Genomic DNA, 11,639 nt, shown 5'->3' with positions numbered 1-11,639 from the left:
TTTTTCTTCTTCAGTTTGTTAATATGGTGTATCACATTGATTGATTTGTGTATATTGACAAATCCTTGCATTCCTGGGATAAACTCCACTTGATCATGGTGTATGATCCTTTTAATGTGCTGTTGGATTCTCTTTGCTAGTATTTGGTTGAGGAGTTTTGCATCTACGTTCATTAGTGATATTGGCCTGTAGTTTTTTCTTGTGACATCTTTGTCTGGTTTTTTTATCAGGGTGATGGTGGCCTCATAGAATGAGTTTGGGAGTGTTCCTCCCTCTGCTATATTATGGAAGAATTTGAGAAGGATAGACGTTAGCTCTTCTCTAAATGTTTGATAGAATTTGCCTGTGAAGACATCTGGTCCTGGGCTTTTGTTTGTTGGAAGATTTTAAATCACAGTTTCAATTTCAGTGCTTGTGATTGTCTGTTTATATTTTCTCTTTCTTCCTCATTCAGTCTCAGAAGGTTGTACTTTTCTAAGAATTTGTCCATTTCCTCCAGGTTGTCCATTTTATTGCCATATAGTTACTTGTAGTAATCTCTCATGATATTTTGTATTTCTGTGGTGCCAGTTACTTCTCCTTTTTCATTTCTAATTCTGTTGATTTGAATCTTCTCTCTTTTTTTTTCTTGATGAGTCTGGTAATGGTTTATCAATTTTATTTATCTTCTCAAAGAAGCAGCTTTTAGTTTTATTTATCTTTGCTATCATTTCCTTCATTTCTTTTTCATTTATTTCTGATCTGATATTTATGATTTCTTTTTTTTTTTTTTTTTTTTTGCGGTACGCGGGCCTCTCACTGTTGTGGCCTCTCCCGTTGCGGAGCACAGGCTCCGGATGCACAGACTCAGCGGCCATGGGTCACGGGCCCAGCTGCTCCGTGGCATGTGGAATCTTCCCAGACCAGGGCACGAACCCGTGTCCCCTGCATCGGCAGGCGGACTCTCAACCACTGCGTCACCAGGGAAGCTCCAAACTGTATGTTTTTATTCTTTTTTCTTTCCTTATTGCACTAGCTAGGTCCTCCAATATTTTGCTGAATAGGACTGATGAGAGTCAATATCCTTGCCTCCACTTCTAATCTTAAGGGAAAAGCATTCAGTGTTTTAGCAGTAAATGATAATATTTATAGTTTTTTTTAAAAACATAGGTTTCCTTACCTTGATAGCTTTCATTCCAAAGATCAGAGTACTAATGTGAGGGTCCTATGAACTGCTATACACTTGAGGACCACAGAAATGACCACCAGGTGGGTCCAAAAACTCAATAGATCACTGTGAGATTGACATGAACTAGGAATCCTTTATTGCCTGGCCCCTGTAGCATCTATTTTAATGGGGTCATGGTGACACTTTATGTTCCCAGGTACCAGAGATAGTTCAGATACAACAAGTCTCTAAAGATTCTAGTGCACAATGACTTAAGTAAATTATTGAAGATTCCTTTGGGGTAAGGACTGGAGAAGTATACAATATATATACTTGTCATGGTGTTGCACAGTCCTTCCTCATAGGAATCTGTCCTCACTTTCAGTCTGAGAACTGGTGAGAAAATTACCAAGCGAGGAGAGTAACTGAGTAAAAGATCATGACATTCAATGGAAGTAGCTGACCTTGGTCTTTGTATCATTCATTTTTGACCTCTTTTAATTATATTTCAAGAAATTCCCATGTTGGGTGATCCTTACCCTAAGGAACATCATATCTATTAACCCTCTTCACAGATTCTACAGGTCAGGATATCCTCTTCCCTTGGCTGCATTCCAACCTTACTGCCCTACATGCCTCACTCTTAAGGAGACTCTCATTTTCAGGGTCAGCATTTCCACAACCTGAGAATAAGTTCTTATTTAATTTTGCATCCTAGGCACATCTCTTGCATCTCCCTGGTTCTAGCTCTCCAGTATTTTTCACCTAACCTGCTTTTGAAGGTTAAGTTCTTCCACTTAGCCCTGCTATCCTGGGATTCTATATTCCCCAGTGCTGCTAAACAACCACAGCATCTCCTACCATAAGATGCAGCCTTCAGAGAGCCAGCCACAACTAAGTTACTGTATAATTTTGGTCCTTGTCACTAGTACATTGCTTATTGTCCTCAGGGCTCCCATGAAGAAGATAGCAGGTTGGTCTTCTGGTTTTATAAATTAGATCATTCTAACACGTCTACTTCTCTGAGCCTTTGATCACTTCCTACTTAGCCTGCCATGGCTGTTCTGACATCTCTACACATTTAATATTGACTATCACTTTTACTAACCTTCCCAAATCATCCAGAAACATGTAAGAACTGACACTCAGGGCACTTGCCAGGGTGTTAAATCTTGTGTTAAGGGAGAATATCCCCTATCCTGACAAACTCTCCCTTATCCTGCTTTGGGATCCCCTCCTAGACATGCTCTCCTATCTCCAAACTCATGCTAACTAGGTCCCATAGATCCTGCATATGATTTCTCTCTTCCCTCAGCAGGCGTGGCATGCCTTTAGTCAGTTCATGCTGAGATTTGATTCCAGCTATTGGTCTGATGCCTGGAGGGGAGGTGGGGGGTAAATCTTGAGAAGGGCAATTATGGCCTTATAAGATATCTGTCACATTTGATTCCTCTGCATAGTCTTCAAGCAACAGGGGCACTATCTTATAACAAGGGATACTGGACCAATTATATAGGCTTTTTGGGTTTAGGGGAATCTGGCGTTCATGGTTCTGTAGTGCAACTACCCAGATATCCTCATTGAAAATCTAAAGGCACCATTCCTTCCAAAAGGGTCCTGAGTCTGAGTAGGAGGCTTGCCAGAGCTAAGAATTCACCTTTTATTGAAGTTCTAGTATTCCTTTATGATTATACCCTGAACCTGGTCCTTAGCATGATTAGCCTCCCAGCTACCTGAGATAACGGTTTCTTTAAATAGTAACTAGTAGCTTTCACACTTGGATTTGAATTGTGATTGATTGTGTTGAGCTCTCACTTTCAGGCCTGTATCAATGGTACTCAACTGTCCCTTGCAAAATCCTAATAATTGCTATTTTTATTACACTTCTCAAATGTCAGAGATATTGCACAGCCAATGCATATCCTTCCATCTACATGCCATGAGAGTTTACCAGGTAAAAATGTTTTTTGTTGCAAGGATACAGCAAGCCAGGACTATCAATATTTCATGAATCACCAGAGATGGAGTCTTGATGGTCAGTTGGCTGAAGAATGATCCAATTCTAGAATCCCATTCTTAGAGTTTGCTTCCTAGATGCATTAGTGGTACAAACTGTCTTCAGTCAGCTTCTTCAGAAGGCATTCAGATGCATGTGAATTTTTGATGCTGTGATCTTCAGCAAAAACAAAAAGAAAAAACAACTCTAGGGGAATAAAGCAGCAGGATACGGAGAGAAAGGAGCTGATCAAGGACTGTTCTCAGGTTAAGTGGAGAATCACCTGATCCATGGTGGCTCTAGAGAGTAGATTGCACCACAGCTTTGTCCAGCCTTGAGGCAAGGAGTCATAGCTTTTGTATTCCAATATCAGTCGGCATTCGTTGCTCCTGGGGGACAGGGTATAACTTCCTAGATACATCAGGATGGGGTGTTTCTTGCCATCCCAGCACATTCTCTGGAGGAGGTCACAGGTCCAAGCCATTAACTGCAGCACCAGCAGCAACTGGAGGGTAAGACTACTATTGAGTAAAGGCCAACAATGCTGATTTACTCCCAAATGGTTGGTTCAGTGTTCTGAAGGAAAACCATTATTGGCCAGTAAGTGGAAATTATTTTGGTATAAAGAAAAAATCTTGAATTTATAAGCAGTCTTGGGTTCAGAATTTGGCTTAGCTGCTCATTACCTGAAATGTTTGGGGGCAGTTTACTTAATCTATTTGAACCTGTTTCCTCATCTATGCAAAGAGGAAGGTAAGAACCAGGTCACAGGTTTTTCTGAGGATCAGTTATGATAACTTAGGTAAAGTTCTGGTATATGACGTGCTTAAAGATTAAAAGCATCTCAGCAAAACTTTCTGGTTAATCATTAAATTGCTTTATTGTGGCTCCTCTTTCTAAAGGCAGCAGCCATTTAGTAGGTTTCCTATTGTTTTCTTTCTATCTAGGAAGTTGAAATTTAATTTTGTTTTCTTTAGTATGCCAAAGGTGTTCACTCAGCTATATTTGGTAATGCTCCTCATTTATTTTTGATAAGTAGGCATTTTGGCTATTATTGATATGTAGAGTCACTCCAGGTCAGCTGAGTAGTGAGGCTCATTAGGACAGTTCCCAGAACTTAGTCTTCTCTTTTGTTTAGCCAACTATCTTCATCTCCTCTAGGAACAGTAATCCACAGTTGGTGGGCAAAGTATAGAATCCACGTTAGTAGTTTCTTCTGGCCCACTAAAGGAGACAAAATTTAGGAAATGATCTGGATGAATAGACAGGCAGTCCCAGATGGTTAAGAGAAATCTTAGTCTTGATGGTTAATAATCCATGAAAAATAACATATGTGCCTTCCATCCACTTGTCTTTTCGTGCTTAGAGACAAAATTTTGGGCTTCACTCAAATCCAGCATCATTCAGATATTCTGAGAGTCATAATAAATCTTCCTTTCTTCTTAACTCATCATCCTCAACAATTTAACTTTCTGTGCATGCTTTTTCTGTGCTACAAACACAGGCTAAAATAGTTTCTACACTAGAATATCTTCCTAGAGTGAATTATTTGCTTTTTTATGTGCATTAGAAGACCCAGGAAATAGGGAAAAGAACTTCCTACTGAAGTATTGTGAGAATAATTATTGTCTGGGCAAGATCTTTAGTATTTTCACACTGAGAGACATTTTACTCTGTTCTGGCTAGACTGTGGGCTATCTAGGGAGAAACACAATTTTCTAGACTTTTAAAAAACCTATTTATCTGTGAGCAATTCATACCCCTGATTAAAGAAAGCACTCCCTGGACAGGGACTGCTTCTCAGACGTCTTATCTTCCCTCATGCTATGGCTTCTACCTCCTGAGGAGACAACTGTGCATCAGACACTGTGCATCATGAGCTGAAGTCCTTGCACCATGTGTTCTTGTTTACTCAGAGAACATCATGTATATAAATCCAGAAAGGAATTCATCATGTTCTGTATCTGAACTGCAAGAAAGTCTTGGGGTTACAATAGTAAATACATACAGAATTCCTGAGGCCTCCAGATGCTTCTGCCCAAGAAGGAGCCTTCTGAGCTTGTCCCTGTCAGAGCTATGCCAAGCACCTGGCCTTCTAGTCACTCCCCTAATCCCTCCCCTTTACTGACACATAGCTGGGCTTTGTCAAGGCTGCTTTTCTTTGCTTAGGCACCATTTCAACTGTTGCTTACTTTTCCTCATCTTGATCCAAGGTGTCTGAGAACAGCTGAGCGCCACTGTGGCCCCTCTGAGACTGTGCCATGGCCACCAATTTGTCTTGCATTTTCCCTGCACTGCATTTTTTTGGGGTCCTGGTGTTATTGCTGTGCCCTTCCTGCTTGTGTGGTGAGTACAGAGGTTATGGGAAAAGGGGGTATTTTCTCTAACATATGTAGAAAAATACCCAATTAAGAATTAATCAAATACAGTGAAATGCAGGGAGATCAGCTTGGTGCTTTGTGACCACCTAGAGGGATGGGATAGGGAGGGTGGGAGGGAGACGCAAGAGGGAGGAGATATGGGGATTATGTATATGTATAGCTGATTCACTTTGTTATAAAGCAGAAACTAACTCACCATTGTAAAGCAATTATACTCCAATAAAGATGTAAAAAAACAAAAAGAAAAACAAAACAAATTCAGTGAAATGATGGTATATCATAATCTTTTTGAAAGAGTGCAATGAACTACATTAATAAGAAATAAAATTTAAGTATAAAAGAAGTTGTTCCAATTCAGATAGAGGATTTTATAGTGTCTAGAATAACAAAGTGTTGAAATGCAAAAATTCTTGTGAGGCTGCTTTAGCAAGGAATAATCTTTAATTTTTAAATCAATTTCTTGAATTTAAATGCTCTAAAATGCTTAATACAGATTACTTTCCAAATAGGTTAATTATACCATCTACAATCTTAGTTATTGCTTAATTTTTAAAAATTCCATCCATAAACAAAAATATTTTCTGTTATTACAAATACGGAGTAAATTTTCTAGAGTAAAAATATAGAGTACTTCATGAATTCTAAACCATTATATAAAAGTAAAGCATGGTTATTGAAATGTAAGAAAATCTTTAGCAATGAATGAGAAGCCAAAGCATTTGAGAGAACTTACCAGAACTGAAGACCCGTCACTATGAAAATTAATTTATTTTTACAGAATTTAGATGGAAATGTCCTCTAAGCAAAGTGATGTTTTACTCTTTTGTTAGCTAACATTTTATCTAGGAGAATTAATTTTCATAATAAATTTAAAATATTTATGAATTTGTTCCCTGAAACAGCTGTCGTGGCATAAAAATGGGAGATTTGGGATAGCTTAGAGGGAATATTCTGAGCTGAAAATAATGGCTGAATGCTCTTATGTGAGCTAGCTTACTGATTTAGAAATGTGGAAGCCATGTTTTCTTCCTCACTGAGACTGGTAAGGGGGAAAGCATGGGTTAATTAAGGAATATCTATATTTGAAAGATGATTTTTCATATCAGATGCATGAACATTATTGAGGGACAGTATTAATTTAGGTTATAGTATCAGTACAGGATAAAGAACTTTATGCTTGGGGGTTTTCAGTCCTCCAACTTCATCTCTAAGTTCCCCTCTTCTAGAGACTGAGGTAGTAGAGGAAAGCCTTATCAAATTTGTCAACAAGTCTTTCAATTATTTTTTCATGTTTCTGTTTCCCTTTTCCTTTCTCTTCTGTTCCCTCAAATCTTCCCATTACCCATGACCCTGACTCTCTGAAATGGCATTTAATGTCTGCCAACTCTGATGTAAATCTCCCTTTCTGATTCTGCCTCCCCTCTCTCACAGTAATGACCTTCTGAGGCCAGAGACTTCGCCATTGCCTCAATATCCATCTGCCTCTCACATCTTGTCAACTACTTACCTTCTATCCGTCCTTCAAGGTATCTCCAACTTATTCCTGGATGCCTTCCCTGGATACTCTGGTGCCCAGTTCTGTCACCACCTTCTCCTACAGAACTAATTTCCTGTTCTAATCCTCTGGCACAAGTGTGACTAGTGTTGTGGTAGAACTATTTGTATGGTTAAATCTTATGTTTTAAAGTACACTGCAAGAAAAGCCCAGTACAGAACTGCATATATGTGCTTACTTATAAAAACTAAGAGCCATTTTTATATTTTTATGGAGGTGCTTAATCTGAGGTTTAAGAAAGACTGTATGGAAGCTGTTGATTTATACACAGATGAATTTATTTTCCTCACAACTAAAACAGAACTTACTTGGAGTTACCGTTACTATGCTTTCTGAACCCTCCAGAGTTGAAGTTTTGGGAGGAGCACAGGTAAGGGAAACAAGAACCTGAGCTGGCTCTTGGCCTCATGGGTATTTAAAGCTTATTCTCTCTTGTGAGTTTTTTTTTTTTAATTGGTCTTTCATCATCACTGAGGATCTTCTAAGTGCAATTTGAAGTTCAGAGTCTGGCTGATCCAGGGATCCACCTCTGATTCTGGTTGTTCATTTCCTATTTCCTATCTCCTAGGTATCATCTGGTGACTTCTAGAGTTATTTTGTTTTTACAGAGGGCTTCCTCCCACCTCAGGAGACCCTTTTGGACTGGCCTGAGGACAATTCCACCATGACTGTCTTTCTCATGCAGCCCATTTCTAATCTACTTGAAGTGCTAACTCAGCCTTGCTTCTGATAATGTCAGGAGTCCAGGCCAACCTCAAAGCAGCAGAGATCTGTTCTTCAGTCTCACCTTAGAGCCTTAGAGTGCCTGTCACTAGACAGCCCATCCTTTGCCTTTTAGATTTCTCAGACAGGAGCTGGACACTAGTTTGCTGTGACTAATGTCCCCCCAGCCTGAAAGGAGCCACATTAGGTTTTCTCAGTGATCTCCTGAGGGTCCTTCTCTCAATGTGAAGCATAAATTCTCTCACACATTAGCCTCACCTGGGACTACAGGTGGTGTTCACAGGATATCGAAAGCTTTATAAAAATACTTCCCCAACTATTATTCTTAAAATAATTTAAATTTCTGACCTGTCTTAAATTCCTGACATTGTCTTTAAGTGAGGGAGGTAAGAGTTTTCTAACTGGTTTCTGAGCTACTTGCTTAATCAAATATGGAGCATTGCTAGACTTTGCAAGTCACAGGAGAGTATTGTTCTTCAGCCCAGACTTTCATTTTATGGCCTTTAAGCATCCACTGATGCCGTAGAAAGTGAAAGTCTAATGATCAGTACCGAGAGCAGAATTCCAGAAAGTGACAGTGGACTTTGTACTAACACAAACCTGAGTTGAATCCTCAATTTGATTCATGTTCCTGGTACTTACTAGCTGTGACCTTATACGGTTGTGTTTCCTTTTCTCTAATGTGGGTCTAATGCTCATACGGCCTCAGAGAGTTAGCATGAGGATTAAATGGTATAATATATATATGATGATTAACACAGTGTCTAGCAAGTGGTTAAGAACTCAATAAATCATTCCTAGTGATTTTAAGTAAATGAAACATACCTCAGCAGTATAATTTAATGACTTTGTTCTATAAAATGGGAAGAGTCCATCACTCTGAATAGTTAATTAAACTCTAGCTCATTCTCTTCGACCCTTCTCTTTTGCCATTCAAGACTGCGACATGTTTCCTAGCATTGCCCATGGATCCTATGAAGATGTGAGTCCAATTTTTTCCTTTACTACTGTGGTGCAGTATAAATGTGATGAAGGATATATTCTGGTTGGAGAAGAAAAAATCACCTGCAGAAATTCACATTGGTCATCTCTAGCTCCTCAGTGTAAAGGTAACTCCACTTTACTGATGGCCCTTGCTAAGATGGTAGGACTACCATGCAAGTTCTGACAGTATGGTTTCTCCCCAGCGAGAGGCAGCACTTAGAAATTTGTATGTATGTATGTATGTATTTATTTATTCATTTCCTGTATTTAATACTTGGATGTGGTACTGTGCTGTTTAAAAAATATGTGTGGTATTAAAAAATATTTGTCTCAAAAATATTCTTCTATGTTATCTTCCAGAGCTTTGTGCTTTACCTTTCCCATTGATATCCCCAGCCCACTTGGAATTCCTACGGGTTTATAGTGTAAAGTAGTGGTCAAAATTTGTTTTTCTCCAATGAGTAGTCAATGAACCCAGCACCACATTAAATGGATCGTAGTTTTCACACTGCTCTACAGTACTACCTTTATCAATATTCAAGAGTTAGAGATAATAATTTTTAATTTAAGAGAATAGTGAGGATTCAGCAAAATTTTAGTGAATTCTTGTGAAAGTTAGAATGAGGACTCATGGAAAAATCCCAAACGTCCTTGAAGTATCTGGTATCTCCATTAGTACCTGGTGCATGTCATCACCTCCTCATAGAAAAGCTGACCTGATATGAGACCAAGATTAGGTGTGCATTTTGTTTTTTCTTACCACACGGCTAACAGCAACTCAAGTGTCTAATTTCCCACCATTGTCTCCATTTAATACAGGAAGATACTAAGGGCATAAGAATAGAAATTACATACTTAAGATGCTGAAAAGAGTCAGGTTTTGACATACAGTAGTTTTTAAAACTCAGATTTTAGACCACAATACCTAGGTTTATATCATAATCATGTCACCTAAAAGCTACGCAACCATAGACAAGTCACATAAATTGTCTTTACCTAATTTTTCTCTCCAGCAAAGTGTAGATAATAATAGTGTTTTATGTTGGTGATAGCTATACATTAACATTAATATTGTTGTTATTAATTTTATTGTTATAATAATACAATAAACGTAGTTAAAGAACAACTCTCAGACTGCAGGCAAAATTTACTATCAGTGTTTCTCACCCCCCAGTATTCTTTCCTATTGTAAAATCTTATTCTGAGAATCACAAAATGATCAAAATCGTGTTTCCATTATAGCTCTATGTCTGAAACCAGAGATAAAAGATGGAACTTTGTCTCTGGACAAGTATAAGTATGTTGAGTCTGAAACTGTCACTGTCCAGTGTGACTCTGGCTATAGTGTGGTCGGCTCTCCGAGTATCATCTGCTCAGAGAACAGAACCTGGTACCCAGAAGTGCCCAAGTGTGAGTGGGTAAGTGGCAGACACTTCGGGGTATTCTATCACATTGTAAAAATTGTAACCTGCTCCAGAGCACTGTTCCAGCCAACACTGATGAGATCTGACTTTTATTGGGACTCATTTCTGAGTTGTTTAAATCAATTTCAGAATCAGCACTTTTACTCTCAAAGCACATGTTGAGCTCTTAAAGCAAGTTCTAATTCTCTTATTTTATAGCAAGAAAGACCAAGCCCCTAGATAGGAAGGTTCCATAGATATAGGCAACCTGGCTCCCAGCTCTACATTTTCTATTACAGTAAGTGCTATGCTTTTGCATAGACGTCAGATCCATCCTTTCAGCTGACCCTGAAGAAGTTCCCCGGGTATCTTCTGCAGTGCTGTTCCTTCTCTGCTTAGTTTCATTGCTGCCTTAGAGCAATGCTGGTCTCGATCTTAGGGCAAATACTTTGCTGAGATGCACAAAGTATCTTCTGATTTCTTGCATCGGTCCTAAGGAGGGTCTTGATACTCCAATTTTATTGTCATCAATAGGCATCCTGAAGTAATCTTATACCTTCACAGTTTGGAGAGAAGCCTCTCAAACCATCCTTTTATCTCTTTTAGGAAGTTCTCTCGGGCTGTGAACAAGTACTCGCAGGCAGGAAACTCATGCAGTGTCTCCCAAATCCAGAGGATGTAAAAATGGCCCTGGAGGTGTATAAACTGTCTCTGGAGATTGAAAGATTGGAGCTACAGACTTGAAGTGGAGCACCAGTTAAAAATCAGTACATCTATTTCCCCTCTCTTCCCCTTAAAAACAGAGAATTAGGTACATTTCCCTTATTAGCAACTCTACTGGTCCTTAAGTGCTATTATTTACTGAAAAAATACCTGTGTTAGAAGAATCTTTGAAATTTTTGACGCCACTGCTAATGTGGAACTATTGGTGGTTTATATCCTATCTCATTTTAAGCTTCTGCTTCCTTAGGTTTGGTGGAATGGCAAAAATAAATAATCACCTGTCAAAAATGCAGTGTCTTTGTTTTCACTTTGATTCCCTTGGAATGAGAAATTAGGGCCCTATGTCAATCACTTCCTGATGCTTCTCAAATTAATGCCTCTTTTCTATTTTCATACTGGAGCCTTGTCTGAGATGTATTTACACTACATCTTCACTTCCTACTCACCCTTCAGTGCCCAGGTCAAATATTACGTCTTCCTCCGTCTTTTCCTTTCTCTTTCTATTGATTACCAATATTTTCTCTGGAACAACTTCTCAGTTCCTCTTTATATTTAAGGTATATTTGGTTTTGCTTGACATACACTCCATCCAATAATAACCAGCTTGGATGCCTTTGAAAGCCTGTGTGAAACCCAAGTATTCTTCTTGAGCATGTCCAAGTCTTCCCATCCAGTGTGATCACTCTTTTCTTTAATACTTCAACTAAAATAGCTTTAGTGTCTCTTT

General features: G+C 38.9%; 1 protein-coding gene across 1 annotated transcript; it reads left to right on the top strand.

Annotated features, from left to right (window-relative positions):
* Positions 1–475: 475 nt before the first annotated feature.
* LOC132413542 (apolipoprotein R-like) lies at positions 476–11,184 on the top strand. The gene is made up of 5 exons (XM_059995592.1): positions 476–977; positions 5,357–5,489; positions 8,741–8,911; positions 10,029–10,204; positions 10,796–11,184. The coding sequence occupies exons 2-5, from the start codon at positions 5,405–5,407 to the stop codon at positions 10,931–10,933; spliced, it is 570 nt and encodes a 189-aa protein (XP_059851575.1). The 5' UTR covers positions 476–977; positions 5,357–5,404; the 3' UTR covers positions 10,934–11,184.
* Positions 11,185–11,639: the final 455 nt, after the last annotated feature.

The sequence above is a fragment of the Delphinus delphis genome, chromosome 1, assembly GCF_949987515.2.
Source record: "Delphinus delphis chromosome 1, mDelDel1.2, whole genome shotgun sequence".
NCBI lineage: Eukaryota > Metazoa > Chordata > Mammalia > Artiodactyla > Delphinidae > Delphinus > Delphinus delphis.
Note: the sequence above shows the minus strand (reverse complement) of the source record. Positions and strands in the feature narration are given on the sequence as shown.